Source organism: Chlorocebus sabaeus, chromosome 24 (genome assembly GCF_047675955.1).
Source record: "Chlorocebus sabaeus isolate Y175 chromosome 24, mChlSab1.0.hap1, whole genome shotgun sequence".
NCBI lineage: Eukaryota > Metazoa > Chordata > Mammalia > Primates > Cercopithecidae > Chlorocebus > Chlorocebus sabaeus.
Genome location: NC_132927.1, coordinates 67749739 through 67768840, shown reverse-complemented (window position 1 = coordinate 67768840; position 19102 = coordinate 67749739). Strand labels below are relative to the sequence as shown.

At 39.1% G+C, this 19102-nt stretch overlaps 1 protein-coding gene across 2 annotated transcripts in view; it reads left to right on the top strand.

Moving 5' to 3' along the window:
- PPP4R3A (protein phosphatase 4 regulatory subunit 3A) overlaps positions 1 to 2623 on the top strand; it is a 50949-nt gene extending 48326 nt beyond the window's left edge. For both annotated transcript variants that reach the window (XM_007987603.3, XM_007987604.3), the window contains one exon: positions 1895 to 2623. In XM_007987603.3, coding sequence (XP_007985794.1) covers positions 1895 to 2005 — 111 coding nt within the window. In that variant the 3' untranslated portion in view covers positions 2006 to 2623. The remainder of the gene's footprint in view (positions 1 to 1894) is intronic.
- Positions 2624 to 19102: the final 16479 nt, after the last annotated feature.

Genomic DNA, 19102 nt, shown 5'->3' with positions numbered 1-19102 from the left:
TTATATAAATGTTGAGAAATTTCTGAAAGTTTTTTGCAAAAGTCTGAATATAGTGTTAATTCTCACTTGGGTATTTTGCATTTTAGAACTGCAGCTTCAAATTTGTATGTCAGAACATTCACAGAAATGTTTAAGGTTTTCAGTTATTCTCGAATAAATTTTCCTAACTAATACCAAGATAAAGCCTTTGTGGGGAAATAATAATCTAAATATCTGGATACTTCTGACTTTACTTTGCCAGTTATGGTTTATTTTTTTAAGAAAACTTAAACATCTACTGTCACTAACATTTCATATAAGAAAAGAACAAGGCCAGGCGCTGTGGCTCACAAGGGCCCAGCACTTTGGGAGGCTGAGGCGGGCAGGTCATGAGGTCAGGAGATCAAGACAATTTTGGCTAACACAGTGAAACCCCGTCTCTACTAAAAATACAAAAATTTAGCCAGGCGTGGTGGCGGGCTCATGTAGTCCCAGCTAATCTATAGTCCCAGCTACTCTGGAGGCTGAGGCAGAAGAATGGCGTGAACCTGGGAGGCGGAGCTTGCAGTGAGCTGAGATCGGCGCCATGGCACTCCAGCCTGTGCAACAGAAAGAGACTCCGTCTCAAAAAAAAAAAAGAACAAAATCTTAATAAGAAAAATGTAGAGAATATGCAATCTCCAAATAAAACCAGTTTTGGGGGCTCCTTATGCCAACCACCCTTTTCTTTTGAGACATAATGTATTGATTATTGGGCTAGCAAACTAGCAGTTAAAAGACTGGCATTTGGGAATCCCTGATCTAAATCAGACATGTAATGCCCATTCAGTCTTTTTTTTTCTGGCGTGAGCTGTAGAGTCCTAATGGCTAAGAAGTGAATCTGAGACATGCTTGAGAGCAGAGCAATGTGAATTTTTCCTTTAGCATCTAAGTAAAGCAAGGGGCAGTGGTTGCTGGTGAAGGAGCAGGGCCAAAAGGAAACCCAGATGAAATGATGAGGAAGAGTCAAGGTAGAACTGCTTTCCTAACTTCTAATAGAATAGCCTGTCTACCCTCATTTCTGGTGGTCTCTTTATCTGCTGCAGCTTTCATTTTAGTACTTTTTTTTTTTCTCCTTTTCTTGAGACAGTCTCAGTCTGTCACCCAGGCTGGAGTGCAGTGGTGTGATCTTGGCTCACTGCAATCTTCACCTTCCGGATTAAAGCGATTCTTGTGCTTCGGCCTCCCAAGTAGCTGGGATTACAGATGTGCACCACCACTCCTGGCTAATTTTTGTAATTTTATTAAGAGACAGGGTTTCAGCATGTTAATTAACAGGCCAGGCTGGTCTCGAACTCCTGTCCTCATGTGATCCCTCTGCCTCAGCCTCCCAACATGCTGGAATTATAGGCATGCATCAGTCTCATTTTTATACTATTTTAGACTTTATGTTCAAAAAATTTTTAATGTGCTATTAAGTCTTGAAATATTTTTCATTCATTTTCTAATTCCTGGGTAATTTGCCAGGAGTATAAACTACATGTTTTTGCTTTAAGTTGGGTGCAGTGGCTCATACCTGTAATCCCAGCACTTTGGGAGGCCAAGGCGGGTGGATCACCTGAGGTCAGGAGTTCAAGACCGGGCTAGCCAACATGACAAAACCTTGTCTCTAGTAAAAATACAAAAATTAGCCAGGCATGGTGGTGGGCGCCTGTAATCCCAGCTACTCGAGAGGCTGAGGCAGGGAGAATTGCTTGAACCCAGGAGGTGGGTTCCTGCACTTCACTGCACTCCAGCCTGGGCGACATAGTGAGACTCCGACTTTGAAAAAAAATGTACTGTGTTGGTAGGATCTGTTTTCTTTCTCCAGCCATAAAACACCCGTGTTTTTAATATGTGTTTTGTTTTCTGTTCTTTAATCCTTATTTCTGAATAGGGAGGCCTCGTGGGTCTGGTAGATTATCCTGATGATGATGAAGATGATGATGAGGATGAAGATAAGGAAGATACGTTACCATTGTCAAAGAAAGCAAAATTTGATTCATAATAATGGCAACGGCCTAGGATCAGTACCTGTTGAAAAAAACTGATTCTCCACCCCTCCCCCATACAAAATCCACAACAACGCGCAGTGGTCTCTTGTGAATGACTGACACAGATCAGCCTCTTACACTTGACTTCTGCTCATCAAGTGCCAATTCAATGGAGCAGGAGGAGGGGATATCATACATTTAGGGGAAAGACTTAAGCCTTTGAGCTCTCCAGCTTGGACCACACATTGCCCTTTTCTCAGGGAAGGAAATGGAAACAAAAAGCCAACAGGGCAGGGGTTTTGTAAGTGGAACTCTGGATTGACTGGTCAGTTGCTACAATCAGAATACGCTTTCTTGGACCATGTTTGAGACTCAGAAGAATGGGCCTTTCTGCCATAATTCTTCACTAGTTAAGAATGCCAGCAGTTTCTTTGTATAAAGAGACCTGCCTTTAAAATCATACATTCTGAACATTTTAGTCAAACTACAACAGGTTTGGAAAACCTCTGTGGGGGAGGGGCGAATATAAAGTTTTCCTCTTTTTTATCTGTTCCCTTTGCCCTTCAAACTGCAGATTTTTTTTTTTAAGTGGGGATTTCTCCCTACTTGATTAAAGATTGAGTGGAATTCTAGATGTGGTCATTTGTGTCATAATTTTTTTGTTTTATTTTGTTTTTGATTTTTTTTTTCCTCCCCTGAGTGTATGCTTAGTTGTTGAGTATATATATTTGGGACCATTAAAACTTTTTTTGATGTAATATAACCTAACGTTGTGCTGGTACCTGTTTTACCATGTGTAATTTTTGTTCTACATCACAGTTCTTAATTTGTTTAGAGTTTTATGAAAGATGGTATAGTTTTTATTGACAAAAGCAAAGTAATCTTACAACTATGTGCATACAAAAGCAATACTATTTTGTGACTAAATATTTTATATTAAAATTTACATCAGCAACTGTCTTGAGAATTCAGGGAAATAGAGTGGAATTTAAAACTTCAACAGTTTTGTTAAATCTAGAAACATGAAATTAGTATTCCAAAGAGATTCTGAAATTTCTTTTCTTGGGGAAATGACGGTACATTAAATCAAAATTGAGGATGGATGATTTAAAAACATTTGACTTTTGAATAATAAAAAGAAAAGTGAAGAGTAAGAGAAATTGTATTAGTTGTATGTTTCTTGTTTTTGTTTTTAACTACTCCCTTTGGAATACCAGTTTGACTTGTAAGTGGTGGTTTCTGAATAAATACCTGGCCAGAGGACCATCACCCTTTAAATAGGTTCTTTTTGTTGTCTTAGATGTGATCAAATTCTTTCAAGGAAAATGAAAGTAACTCTACTTACCCTCACTTTTTAAAGTGAAGAGTTTAGAACTTATATTTATTTTCAAATGTGAGTAAAACTTCATATCCTGGAAAGGATGCTACTTTAAGTATCATATACTTTAACTGAGTATCTAGCAAGCACTGTGTGCTTCTCTATCTTGTCTTGTTTATTCCTCAGTAAATTCTAATGGTGGTACCAAAAACAAGACTATATTGAATAGTTGGATAGAAAACCAGAAAGTGTCAACTTGCTACAGTCATTAAAAGTTTTATTATTGGCTAATTTTTTTTAACAACAAAAACTTTGGGTGCATAATTATGAGATTATATCTCACTAGAGTATAGATCTAATTCAGAGGCGCAAGTTTTGGTTATTAATAATTGAAGTTAATCAACTTATCTTGCAAATAAAGAGAAGAAAAACTCTTAGGATCTAAGCCAATTATATTATATGTCTTCCTTTTTTACCTAGAAAGCCTCATGTCAACTAATGTTTCTGCCTTAAACATACAGTTTAAAACTGACCTTTCTGGGTGATTCTTGAAACACTTGTCTTGGTATTCTGCAGGTTCTTAGATTGAGAGAAGCAGCATCACTTGCTTTCATTTTGTGGTCCAGTATATTAACTGCTGGCCTTCCATAGTTAAGAGATGACTTTTGATTGATGGACTTTTGTGTTCCCTTAGTTATTAGTGATTATGGTTACTGAAATAGAAACCTGACACAGGTGTTCCTAAAACCTACACAGTAGGAGAAATGAGATTAGAAATAGCTTGTCATCATGAAGGAATACTGTTAGAAAGAAATTGCTAGAAATACAACACTTCACACAGTTCCATATGACTTAAAAGTCCATACTTTGTTTTACTCTGTCACTCAGTCTGGAGTGCAGTGGTATGACCATGGCTTACTGCAGTTTTGATGTCCCAGGCTCAACTGATCCTCCTGCCTCAGCCTCCCAAGTAGCTGGGACCAAAGGGACACCACCATGCCCAGCTAATTGGTTTTGTTTTTTTTTTTTTGTAGAAACAGGATCTCCCTATGTTGTCGTGGTCTCAAGTGGTCCTCCTTGCCTTGGCCTCCCAAAGTGCTCGGATTACAGGTGTGAGCCATCGTGCCTGACCAAAAGTCTAAACCCTTAATCATAGATACTGTCTTGGTAACTGACATGAATGTAGTTTATTCTCCACCTTAATAACACCAATTGGTACTTTTGGTCATTTTGCAGTATTTAAAATGAAAACATTTTCACCTCCCAGAGTGAACTCCACAGTTTCTGAAAAAGATTTATAATTATTGCGGGAAACACTTTGACATCTTTTTAATAGAATGATGTGTCTTTTGGTTTTTTTTTCTGCCCAATTATACTCAGATCTTGCATCTAATTTTTCCCAGAACTCCAATTTGCAAGTCAATCTTTTTGAATTTGGAAATGCAGGGGAGGCATGGAGCAGGGGAAAACATTCCCTATTTGTTCTTAATTAATTTAACAATCGGTCATTGTAAAGGCTGCAAGATTAGAATGGCAACAGGTTTAAACTGGAAGATTTAAGTGGAGATTTTTTCAGGTTGTCAGATTTGTAGTATTTAACCATAAATAATTGCTAAAACAGCATTGTCAGAGTTCCTTTTGGAGGAAAATTTAGGCCTTCAAAATTCTTTTGTTCAGATTATATTAACTTTTTCTTACAATGTTATTTCAAGGAAGATTATAGACATTTTTATGTATGGACTGTCATCTACCGTTAAACCAGGGCTTTGAGAGCATATGAGAAAATGAGTCATCAGTATGTTGTGATTCCCAATGCTAATTCAGTTTTATATTTATTTCTTTAGCCTTAATATCTTATTTTGGCTCTGTAGAATGATAAATCTGAAAGAAAACTGTAGAGATCCTCTTTTCAGCTAAGTATGTTAATGCTGGAGTCAGATGTCTTGTTCTTCAAATAGTTCTTGTTGGAGACAACGTTCCTTGACCCTTTTCAGTCTCCTGGATAAAAGGTGCTTCCATGGACTCAGAGGAAATAGTGGTTACTTGAACAAGATGCCAGATGGGCTTTTGTTTATTTAATTTCCTCTGCCTCCTACCATTTCAAAGAAAGTGCTCTGGTATAAGTGACATCCTACCTGCAGGTTCATTGGATCCTTTTTCATTCTCTGTTATTTGACACTGAGGCAGCATTAGCTACCAACCACTGTTTTTTTGATATCTTTGTCTTGGTGTCTACACGTGTTTTTTGTTTGTTTGTTTGTTTTTGAGATGGGGCCTCACTCCATTGCCCAGGCAGGAGTGCAGTGGGGCGAGCACAGCTCACTGCAGCCTTGACCTCCTGGGTTCAAGCAACACCTCACTCCTTTCTCGAAGGAAGGGGCTAGCTATATCCTTTTCAACTTTGTATCCCTAGCATCTAGCATGATACTGAATCCACAGGTAGATCTTGGGTAATCTGGGTGAATGAAGGAAAGACTGAATAATGTGCACACAGAATACAGACTAGGAAAGTGTTAGCTGATGCTCTTAAACAGTTAAGAGTTTGACTTCTTATTGACCACAAAATTTCCTATCCTTTGTACCCGTGAGCCTTAGGGTAATTCTTTTTTTCCTTTTTAAGTGAACTGTAGCTAGAAAGAGACCTTAGAGTAATTCTAAAAGCCCAAAATAACCCCCTAGCATAACTAACATTTGTTGAATCAACAATTCCTACAATCCCACTTCTTTAAGCTTTCCTGGTTTATTCATCTCTGCCCCAGCACCCGTAACTCCTTAGCTCAGTGTTCATTTTGGTCATAGGTCTTTGCCCCTAAGTAGGACTTTCATCACCAGACCTAGTCATGAGCTGGTTGGTTCGTCAATACCCGGGCCACAGGCCAGTAGCAGCCCATGGTTTGTTAGAAACTGGGCCACACTGCAGGATGTGAGCAGCAGGCAAATGAGCGAACTGTATCTGTGTTTACAGCCACTCCCTATTGCTTGCATTACCACCTGAGCTCCACCTCCTGTCAGATCAGCGGTGGCATTAGATTCCTTTTTTTTTTTTTTTTTTTTTTTTTTTTTGAGACAGAGTCTTGCTCTGTCGCCCAGACTGGAGTACAGTGGCCGGATCTTAGCTCACTGCAAGCTCCGCCTCCTGGGTTTACGCCATTCTCCTGCCTCAGCCTCCTGAGTAGCTGGGACTACAGGTGCCCGCCACCTCGCCCGGCTAGTTTTTTGTATTTTTTAGTAGAGATGGGGTTTCACCGTGTTAGCCAACATGGTCTTCATCTCCTGACCTCGTGATCCGCCCGTCTCGGCCTCCCAAAGTGCTGGGATTACAGGCTTGAGCCACCGCGCCCGGCCTAGATTCTTATAGGACAGCAAATCCTATTGTGAACTGCACATGCAAGGGATCTGTCAGTGTCTCCCATCACCCCCAGATGGGACGGTCTAGTTGCAGGAAAATAAGCTTGGGGCTACCACTCATTCTACATTATGGTGAGTTATATAACTCAATTACAATGCAATAATAATAGAAATAAAGTGTACAATAAATGTAAGTGCACTTGAATCATCCCAAAACCATCCCCCCACCCACCCTCGTCTGTGGAAAAATTGTCTTCTATGAAACAAGTCCCTGATGCCAAAAAGGTTGGGGACCATTGCTCTAAAGGAAGGTGAGGAAATAATAATACTTTATTAACCAACCTCCAAGATAATTCTGATTGGCTTATACTATGAAAGGTAAAAATCTAAAACAAAGAGCCCAGAAATATTTGGCCTTTGGAATGCTTGGGGTGGCTTTCAACAAAGGCAGAGAATGAGGAATTAGTGAAAACCTTTCACCCAAAACCCCCAATTCAAGCCCTTCAAGGGCCTACTTTGGAAGACTGGAATGGGATAGGGAGTTGGGGTGCAAAATAAAAGAGGCTAAACAGCACTCAGGAAATCCCACAATATGTGTTCTATACTTGTATATTGATTGATAAATTGATTCCAAGAACATATTTCCTGGTAAGACAGCAGTGAAAGTGGACAAAGTAGAATGGCAAGAGCATAGAAAGGCCTGGGTTTAAATTCTTACTCTGCTACGAAGATCGCAGGCAAGCTCCTTTAGCCTTGGTTTTCTCATTTGTGATAGGAATAATACCTACAAAACAATATTGAGGGCTATGGAATATATGTATATATAAAACAGCTATCCCAATGGTAGGTACTCAATAAGTAGTACCTATTTAATATATTAATATAGTCCAAACAAGTCTGAAAATTATCTACTTTTAGGAGTCATTCATAGTCTATGCAGTGGGAATTAATATATTGATTAAGATTACACATCCATAAATGGCTGAGTGAGGAACTTGGCAAATCTCTCCCCAAAAAGCAATGTTAAAACAGCAAAATTGGCCAGGACGCAGTGGCTCACACCTGTAATCCCAACGCTGGGAGGCCAAGGCAAGTGAACTGCTTGAGCCCAGGAGTTTGAGACCAGCCTGGGCAACATGGTGAAACTCTGTTTACAAAAAATACAAAAATTAGCCAGGCATGATGGTGTGCCTGTAGTCCCAACTATTCTGGAGGCTGAGGTGGGAGGATCACTTGAGCGGGGGAGGCTGAGGCTGCAGAGAGCCATGATCTCACTAGTGCACTTCAGCCTGGGTGACAGAGACCCTGTCTCAAAACACAAAACAGCAAAATTGCCAAAACCAACCATTTCAGGACTGTAGAAATCAACCAAAGACATACAACAAATTAAGAAAAGTTAAGAATCTTGGTGGGCTGGGCGCAGTGGCTCACACCTATAATTCCAGCACTTGGGGAGGCCGAGGCAGGCAGATGGCTTGAGCTCAGGAGTTCGAGACCAGCCTGGCCAACATGGTGAAACCCCACCTTTTCAAAAAAATACAAAAATTAGCTGGGCATGGTGGCACATCCCTTTAGTTCCAGATACTCTGGAGGTTGAGGTGGGAGGATCGCCTCAGCCCAGGGAGTCAAAGCTGCAACTAGCTGTAATCATGCCACTGCACTCCCCCTTGGGTGACAGAGTGAGACCCCGTCTCAAAAAATAATAATAATCTTGGGTAAGAACAGTGGGAGTCTAGAATTTTGGCCCGGGGCTACTCCCATCCCCTGAAGCCACCTTCCTTCCCCACTCCCAACCCCTCAGCTCAACCAGCTCGGTAGTTCTACTTAAGCAGGATAGCCTTAAAAACAAGTAGCTTCACTGCTGGAAGTGGCTGACTCGATTTGGAGTGGAGGGAGAAAACACACCCCTGGTTGTTCACAGAAGCAGTAGCTTGGCAAAGAAAAAAAAAGAAGACTCAGATTATTAACATCAGAAATAAAAGACATTTGGTTGGGACATTACTACCAACCTTGAAGGAATACTATGAATAATTGTATGCCAGTAAATTAGATAACTCAGATGAAATGGACACATTCTTAGAGACAAACTTCTGAAACTAACTCAAGAAGAAACACTATTTGAAGAGATCTGTAACAAGTGAAGAGATTCAATTAGTAATCCAAAAGACTATCCCCACACACAAAAAACCCTGGAGTCCAGCTGGCTTCATTACTGAATTTTACCAATTCCTCACAAACTCTTCCAAAAAACAGAAGAGGAGGGGCCACTTCCCAAGTCATTCTGTGAGATCAGTATTACCCTAATAACAAAATCCAGACAAAGATATCACGAGAAGAGGAAGCTACAAAGTAATATCTCTGAATATGGTTGCAAAAATTCTCAACAAAATACTAGGATACTGAATCCAGCAACAAAGAATTGTATACAGTGACCAAGTGGGATTTATCCAGGATTGCATGGTTGGTTTAACGTCTTTAAATCAATTAATGTAATAAACCATATCAAAAGATTAAAATACAAAAACACATGATTATCTCAATAAATGCCGAAAAAGCATTTGACAAAATTCAACACCATTTCATGATAAAAATACTACACAAACTCAACCAGATAAACGGCATCTGAGAAAAATCTAGAGTTAACATAATGGTGAAAGACTAGATGTTTTCCACCTAACGTCAGAAATAAGAAGTGTCTCTTGCCTCTTCAACATTTTACTGCAGGTATTAGCCAGACAATTTAGGTAAAACAATTAAATGAAAAGCATCAGATTAGAAAGGAAAAAGTAGCTGGGTGCAGTGACTGACCCCTGTGATGCCAGCACTTTTGGAGCCCAAGGAGGGTGAATGGCTTAAGCCCAGGAGTTACAGACCAGCCTAGCCAACATGGCAAAAACCCTTCTCTACAAAAAATATTTTAAAAATGAATAGCCGAGCATGGTGGTATGTGCCTGTAATCCCAGCTACTCCGGAGGCTGAGGCAGGAGAATCACTTGAACCCGGGAGGCAGAGGTTGCAGTGAGCCGAGATCGCGCCATTGCACTCCAGTGTCTGGGCAGCAGAGTGAGACTCCATCTCAAAAAACAAAAAAAAAAATTGAGGTGGACATGGTGGCATGCACCTGTTGGTCCCCGCTACTCAAAAGGCTTAGGTGGGAGGATCACTTGAGCCCAGGAGGCAGAGGAGGTTGCAGTGAGCCAAGATCACACGCCATACTCCAGCCTGGGCAACAGAGTGAGACACTGCCTCAAAAAAAAAAAAGGTGGAAGAGGTAAAACTGTTTGTAGATGTTTGTAGATGCCATGATCTTGCATGCAAAGTCCTAGGGAATTCATACAAAACTCTTAGAACGATAAGCAGGTTCAGCAAAGTTGCAGATGTAACATCAACATACAAAAATCAGTTGTATTTCTGGGGCAGGGCGCAGTGGCTCATGTCTGTAATCCCAGCACTTTTGGGAGGCCAAGATGGGCAGATCACGAGGTCAGGAGATCGAGACCATCCTGGATAACATAGTGAAACCCCTGTCAAAAATACAAAAAAAATAGCAAAATACAAAGAAATTAGCCAGGCGTGGTGGCGGGCGCCTGTAGTCCCAGCTACTCAGGAGGCTGAGGCAGGAGAATGGCTTGAACCTGGGAGGTGGAGCTTGCAGTGAGCCGAGATCACGCCACTGCACTCCAGCCTGGGCGACAGAGCGAGACTCCGTCTCAAAAAAAAGAGAAAAAAAAAAGGCTGGGCACGGTGGCTTATGCCAGCACTTTGGGAGGCTGAGGCGGGCGGATCACCTGAGGTTAGAACTCACAATGAGCCTGACCGACATGGAGAAACTCCGTCTCTACTAAAAATACAAAGTTAACTGGGCATGGTGGCGCATACCTGTAATCCCAGCTACTTGGGAGGCTGAGGCAGGAGAATCGCTTGAACCTGGGAGGCGGAGGTTGTGGTGAGCCAAGATCGCGCCATTACACTCCAGCCTGGGCAACAAGAGTGAAACTCCGTCTCAAAAAAAAAAAAAATCAATTGTAATTCTATACACTTGCAATGAATTATTTGAAAATTAAGACAATTCCATTTACAATAGCATAAAGAAAAATAAGATATGAACAAATTCAACAAAAGAAGTCCAAAGGTTATACTCTGAAAACTGAAAAACATTGTTGAAAGAAATGAAAGTTTTGTTTGTTTGTTTGGGGACAGAGTCTTGCTCTGTCACCCAGGCTGGAGTGCAGTGGTGAGATCTCGGCTCACCGCAACCTCCACCTCTTGGGTTCTAGCGATTCTCGTGCCTCAGCCTCCTGAGTAGCTGGGATTACAGGTGCACTCCACCACGTCCAGCTGTTTTTTTTTGTATTTTTAGTAGAGATGGGGCTTCCCCATGTTAGCCAGGCTCCTGGCCTCAAGTGATCCGCCCGCCTCGGCCTCCCAAAGTGCTGGGATTACAGGCATGAGCCGCCAGGCCTGGCCAAAATTAAAGATTTAAATAAATGGAAATGGATCCCATGTTTATGGATTGAAAGATTAATATTGTTAAAATAGCAATATTCCACAAATTGATCCACAGACGGAATGCAATCCCCATCGGAATCACTAGCTGACATATTTGTAGATGTTGAAAAGCTGCTTGTAGAATTCATATGGAACTGCAAAGGTCTCAAAATAGCTAAAACAATCTTAAAAAAAAAAAAAGTAGGAGGACTCACACTTCCAAATTTCAAAACTTACTACAAAGCAAGAGTAATCAAGACAGTGTCGTACTAGCATATAAAAAATAGAGATCAATTGGCCGGGCGCGGTGGCTCAAGGCTGTAATCCCAGCACTTTGGGAGGCCGAGACAGGCGGATCACGAGGTCAGGAGATCGAGACCATCCTGGCTGACCCGATGAAAACTGGTCTCTACTAAAAAATACAAAAAACTAGCCGGGCGAGGTGGCGGGCGCCTGTAGTCCCAGCTACTTGGGAGGCTGAGGCAGGAGAATGGTGTAAACCCGGGAGGCAGAGCTTGCAGTGAGCTGAGATCTGGCCACTGCACTCCAGTCTGGGCCACAGAGCAAGACTCCGTCTCAAAAAAAAAAAAAAAAAAAAAAATAGAGATCAATTGAAACAAAACAGAGAGTTCAGAAATAAAACCATGTGTCTATGGTCAACTGATCTGCAACACGGATACTGTTACAAGCTGAATTGAGTACACCCAAAATTCATATGTTGAAGTCCTAACCCCCAGTCCCTCAGAATGTGATGGTATTTGGAGACAGGGTCTTTAAAGAGGTAACTAGTGGCGTGTGCCTGTAGTCCCAGCTACTTGGGAGGCTGAGGCAGGAGAATGGCGTGAACCTAGGAGGCAGAGGTTGCAGTGAGCCAAGATCGTGCCACTGCCCTCCAGCCTGGCGAAAGAGCAAGACTCCGTCTCAAAAAAAAAAAAAAAAAGAGGTAACTAAGTTAAAAATGAGTCATTGGGGTATACTTTTAAGAAGAGGAAATTAGGACACAGACAGACACAGAAGGAAGATTCTGTGAAGACATAGACATAGGGAGGAGAAGCCGACCATCTACAAGCCAAGGAGAAAAGTCTCAGGTCAGAAGAAACCCATCCTGTTAACACCTTGATCTTGCACTTCCAGACTCCAGATCTGTGAAGAAATAAATTTCTGTTGTTTAACCCACCCAGTCTGTGGTATTTTGTTATGGTAGCTCTAGCAAACTAATACCTTTTTTAATACCAACAGTAGATCCAGAGAACAGAAGCTTTTTTAAAATTCTTAATTGTTATGGGTACATAGTAGGTATATATATTTGTAGGGTATATGCAGGTATTTTGACACCAGCATAAAATGTGTAATAATCACATCAGGGGAAATGGGGTATCCATCACTTCAAGCATTTATCCTTTGTGTTACAAACAATCAAATTATACTCTTTTAGTTCTTTTTAAATATACAATTAAATTCTTAATGAGTACAGTCACCTTGTTGTGCCATCAAATATTAGATCTTAGATCTTATTTTTGACACAGTCTTGCTGTGTCACCCAGGCTGGAGTACTGTGGTGTGATCACAGTTCACTGCAGCCTCAATTTCTCGGGCTTAAGTGATCCTTCCACCTCAGCCTCCCAAGTAGCTGGGACTACAGGTGTGTGCCACCATGCCCAGCTAATTTTATGTTTTGTAGAGAGGGAGTCTCACTGCGTTGCCCAGGCTGGTCTTAAACTCCTGGGCTCAAGTGATTCTCCCACCTTGGCCTCCCAAAGTCCTGGGATTACAGGCATGAGCCACTGCACCCAGCCCCTAATTTTTTGTACCCATTAACCATCCCCACCCTCCCCACCTGCGCCCCCACCTGACCCTCTTACTACCCTTCCCAGCCTCTGGTAACCATCCTTCTACTCTCTTATCTCCATGTTCAAATGTTTTAATTCTTAGCTCCCACAAATAAGTGAGAACATGTGAAGTTTCTCTTTCTGTGCCTGGCTTATTTCACTTAATGACCTCCAGTTCCATCCATGTTGTTGCAAACGACAGGATCTCATTCCTTTTTATGACTGAATAGTACCCCATTGTGTGTATGTATGGCACAATTTGCTTATCCATTTGTCTGTTGATGGACACTGAGGTTGCTTCCAAATCTTGGCTATTGTGAAAACAGCTGCAACAAACATGGGAATACAGAGATCTCTTCATTATGCAAATTTCCTTTCTTTTGGGTATATACCCAGCAGTGGGATTGCTGGATCATATGCTAGCTCTATTTTTAGGTTTTGTTTTGCTTTGAGACGGAGTTTCACTCTTGTCACCCAGGCTGGAGTGTAGTGGCACCATCTTGGCTCATTGCAACCTCTGCCTCCCGGGTTCAAGTGATTCTCCTGCCTCAGCCTCCCAAGTAGCTGGGATTACAGGTGCCTGCCACCATGCCTGGCTAATTTTGTATTTTTAGTAGAGATGGGGTTTCACCATGTTGGCCAGGCTGGTCTTGAACTCCTGACCTCAGGCAATCCGCACGCCTCAGCCTCCCAAAGTGCTGGATTACAGGCGGACCCACCACACCTGGCCTTATTTTTAGTTTTTTGAGGAACCTCCAAACTGTCCTCCATAGTGTTTGCATGAATTTACAATCCCACCAACAGCGTACAAGGATTCCCATTTCTCCACATCCTTGCCAGCATTCATTATTGCCTGTCTTTTGGATAAAAGCCATTTTAACTGGGGTGAGATTATATCGCACTGTAGTTTAATTTGCATTTCTCTGATGATCAGTGATGTTGAATACCATATGTATATGGAGAGAGGGAGAGAGAGGAGAGAGAGGAGAGAAGAGGAGAGAAGAGGAGAAGAGAGAAGAGAAGAGAGAAAGACTGGCTCTGTCACCCAGACTGGAGTGCAGTGGTGTGATCATGGCTCACTACAGCCTCAGTCTCCCAGCTCAAGCGATCAGCTGGGACTGCAGGCATGAACCACTAGGACAAACAAATGCTTTTTGTTTTCTTGTAGAGTTAGGAGTCTCACCATGTTGTCCAGACTGGTCTCAAACTCCTGAGCTCAAGTGATCTTCCCGCCTCAGCCTCCCAAAGTGTTGGGATTATAGGCATGAGCCACCATGCCCTGCCAAGCACCATTTCATATAACTTTGCCGTTTGCATGTCTTTTGAGAAACATCTATTCAAATCTTTTGCCTATTTTTAACTTGGATTATTAGACATTTTTCCTATGGAGTTGGGCTCCTTATATATTCTGGTTATTAATCTCTCGTCAGATGTGTAGTTTGCAAATATTTTCTCCCATTCTGTGGATTGTCTCTTCACTTTGTTGTTTCTTTTGCTGTGCAGAAGCTCTTTAACTTGATGTGATCCTATTTGTCCATTTTTGCTTTGGTTGCCTGTACTTGTGGGTATTATTCAAGAAATCTTTGCACAGTTCAATGTGTTGGAGAGTTTCCTTAATTTTGTTTTGTAGTAGTTTCATAATTTGGGACCTTAAGATTTAAGTCTTTAATCCATTTTGATTTGATTTTTGTACATGGCAAGAGATAGGGATCTAGTTTCATTCTTCTGCACATAGATAGCCAGTTTTCCCAGCACCGTTTATTAAAGACTGTCTTTTTTCCCCAGTGTATGTTCTTGGCACCTCTGTAAAAAATGAGTTCACTTTGGATGTATGGATTTGTTTCTGAGTTCTCTTTTCTGTTCCATTGGTCTACGTGTCTGTTTTTATGCCAGTACCATGCTGTTTGGTTATTACAACTCTGTAGTATAATTTGAAGACAGGTAATGTGATTCCTTCAGTTTTGTTCTTTTGGCTTAAGATACCTTTGGTTATTCTGGGTCTTTGTAGTTGCATACAGATTTTAGGATTTTTGTTTTCTATTTCTGCAGAGAATGTTGGTATTTTGATAGAGATTGCATTTAAAATGCAGGTTGCTTTGGATAGTATGAACATTTTAACAATATTGATCCTTCCAATCTATGAATATTAAACATCTTTCCTTTTTATTTTTGTATCCTCTTTAATTTCTTCCATCACTGTTTTATAGTTTTCATTGTAGAGATCTCTCACTTCTTTGGTTAATTTCCAGATGTTTAATTTTATTTGTAGCTATTGTAAATGGAATTACTTTCTTGATTTCTTTTTCAGATTGTTTATTGTTGGCATATAGAAATGCTACTGATTTTTGTACATTTTGTCTCCTGTAACTTTATTGAATTTATCAGTTTTAATAGCTTTTCAGTGGAGTCTTTTAGGTTTTTTCAAATATAAGATCATATCATCTGCAAACAAGGATAATTTGACTTCTTCCTTTCCAATTTGCATGCTCATTATTTCTTTCTCTTGTCTGATTGCTCTAGCTGGGATTTCCAGTACTATGTTGAATAGCAGTGGTGACAGTGGGCATCCTTGTCGTGTTCCAGATCTTAGAGAAAAGGCTTTAAGTTTTTCCCCATTCAGTATGATACTAGCTGTGGGTCAGTCATGTGTGGCTTCATTATATTGAAGTATGTTCCTCCTATATCCAGTTTTCTGAGGGTTGAATTTTATCAAATGCTTTTTCAACATCAATTAAAATGATCCTGAGGGTTTTGTTCTTCATTCTGTTGATACACTGAATCATACTGACTGATTTGCATATGTTGAATCATCATCGCATCACTGAGGCAAATCTCATTTGGTCAGGATGAATTATCTTTTTAATCTGTTGTTGAATTCAGTCCTAGTATTTTGTTGAGGATTTTTGCATCAATGTTCATCAGGGGTATTGGCCTGTAGTTTTTTTTCTTTTTCTTTTTCTTTTTGAATTAGTCTGTCTGCTTTTGGTATCATGGTAATACTGCCTCTTAGAATGAGTTTGGAAGTATTCCCTCCTCCTGTATTTTTCAGAATGGTTTGAGTGGTTGGTATCAGTTCTTCAAATGTTTGGTAAAATTTAACAGTGAAGCCACTGGGTTCTGGGCTTTTCTTTGCTGGGAGACTTTCCTACAGCTTTGATCTTGTTACTTGTTTTTGGTGACCTGTTCACGTTTTGGATTTCTTCATGGTTCAGTCTTCGTAGGTTGTATGTATCTAGGAATTTATCCATTTCTTTTAGGCTTTCTGATTTATTGGCATAGAGTTGATTATAGCAGTCTCTAATAATCCTGTGAATTTCTGCAGTATTAGTTGTAATGTCTCCTTTTTTATCTCTGATTTATTTGGATCTTCTCTCTTTTTTCTTAGTCTGGCTAAAGGTTTGTCAAGTTTATCTTTTCAAAAAAAAACCAACAACTTTTTGTTTCATTGATCTTTTGTATTTTCTTTGTTTCCATTTCATTTAGTTCTACTCTGATCTTTATTATTTCTTTTCTTCTCCCAACTTTGGGTTTGGTTTGCTCTTGCTCTTCTAGTTCTTTAAGATGCACCATTAGGTTGTGAAATTTTTCTTCTTTTTTGATATAGGGGCTCATAGCTATAAATTTCCCTCTTAACACTGCTTTTGCTATATTTCATAGGTTTTGGTATGTTGTATTTCCATTATCATTTGTTTCAAGAAATTTTTCACTTTCCTTTCTAATCTCTTCATTGACCCACTGGTCATTCAGGAGCATGTTGTTTAATTTCCATGTATTTGTATAGTCTCCTTAATTTCTTGTCATTGATTTCTATTTTTATCCTATTGTGGTCAGAGAAAATTGATAACATTTCAATTTTTTTTGAATTTTTTGTTTTTTATTTTGTTTTGTTTTTTGAGACGGAATCTCGCTCTGCTGCTCAGGCTCTGGTATTTTGATAGAGATTGCATTTACTATGTTGATTACTTTGGATAGCATGAACATTTTAACAATATTGATCCTTCCAATCTATGAATATGAAATATCTGGAGTGCAATGGCGTGGTCTAAGCTCACTGCAACCTCCACCTCCCAGGTTCAAGCAATTCTCCTGCCTCAGCCTCTCGAGTAGCTGGGATTACAGGTGCCTGCCACCACGCCTGGCTAATTTTTATATTTTTAGTAGAGATGGGGTTTCACCATGTTGGCCAGGCTGGTCTCAAAACTCCTGACCTTGTGATCCACCAGCCTTGGCCTCCCAAAGTGCTGGGATTACAGGTGTGAGCCACCGCGCCCGGCCTTGAATTTTTTAAGACTTGTTTTGTGGCCTAACATATGGTGTACTCTTGAGAATGATCCATGTGCTGAGCAGAATGTGTTCTGCACCCATTGGATGAAATGTTCTCTGAATATCTGTTAGGTCCATTCATTCCATAGTGCAGATTCAGTTTGATGTTTGTTGATTTGGTCTGGAAGATTTGTCCAATGCTGAAGGTGGAGTGTTGAAGTCTCCAGCTATTATTGTATTGGGGTCTCTCTCTTTAGCTCTAACAACATTTGCTTTATATATCTGGATGCTCCAATGTTGGGTGCATATAATTAAAATTGTTATATGCTCTTGCTGAATTGATCCCTTTATCTATCCATCTATCTATCTATCTATCTATCTATCTATCTATCTATCATCTATCTATCTATCTATCTATCTATATCTATCTATCTATCTATCTATCTATCTATATCTATCTATCTATCTATCTATCTATCTATATCTATCTATCTATCTATCTATCTATCTATCTATATCTATCTATCTATCTATCTATCTATATCTATCTATCTATCTATCTATATCTATCTATCTATCTATCTATATCTATCTATCTATCTATCTATCTATATCTATCTATCTATCTATCTATATCTATCTATCTATCTATCTATCTATCTATCTATATCTATCTATCTATCTAACTATATCTATCTATCTATCTATCTATCTATCATCTATCTATCTATCTATCTATCTATCTATCTATCTATCATCTATCTATCTATCTATCTATCTATCTATATCTATCTATCTATCTATCTATCTATCTATCTATATCTATCTATCTATCTATCTATCTATATCTATCTATCTATCTATCTATCTATATCTATCTATCTATCTATCTATCTATATCTATCTATCTATCTATCTATCTATATCTATCTATCTATCTATCTATCTATCTATATCTATCTATCTATCTATCTATATCTATCTATCTATATCTATCTATCTATCTATCTATCTATCTATATCTATCTATCTATCTATCTATATCTATCTATCTATCTATCTATCTATCTATCTATCTATCTATCTATCTATATCTATCTATCTATCTATCTATCTATCTATATCTATCTATCTATATCTATCTATCTATCTATCTATATCTATCTATCTATCTATCTATCTCTATCTATCTATCTATATCTATCTATCTATCTATCTATATCTATCTATCTATCTATCTATCTATATCTATCTATCTATCTATATCTATCTATCTATCTATCTATATCTATCTATCTATCTATCTATCTATCTATCTATATCTATCTATCTATCTATCTATCTATATCTATCTATCTATCTATCTATCTATATCTATCTATCTATCTATATCTATCTATCTATCTATCTATATCTATCTATCTATCTATCTATATCTATCTATCTATCTATATCTATCTATCTATCTATCTATCTATCTATATCTATCTATCTATCTATATCTATCTATCTATCTATCTATCTATCTATATCTATCTATCTATCTATATCTATCTATCTATCTATCTATATCTATCTATCTATCTATCTATCTATATCTATCTATCTATCTATCTATCTATCTATCATCTATCTATCTATCTATCTATATCTATCTATCTATCTATCTATCTATATCTATCTATCTATCTATCTATATCTATCTATCTATCTATATCTATCTATCTATCTATCTATCTATATCTATCTATATCTATCTATCTATCTATCTATCTATCTATATCTATCTATCTATCTATCTATATCTATCTATCTATCTATATCTATCTATCTATCTATCTATATCTATCTATCTATCTATGTCT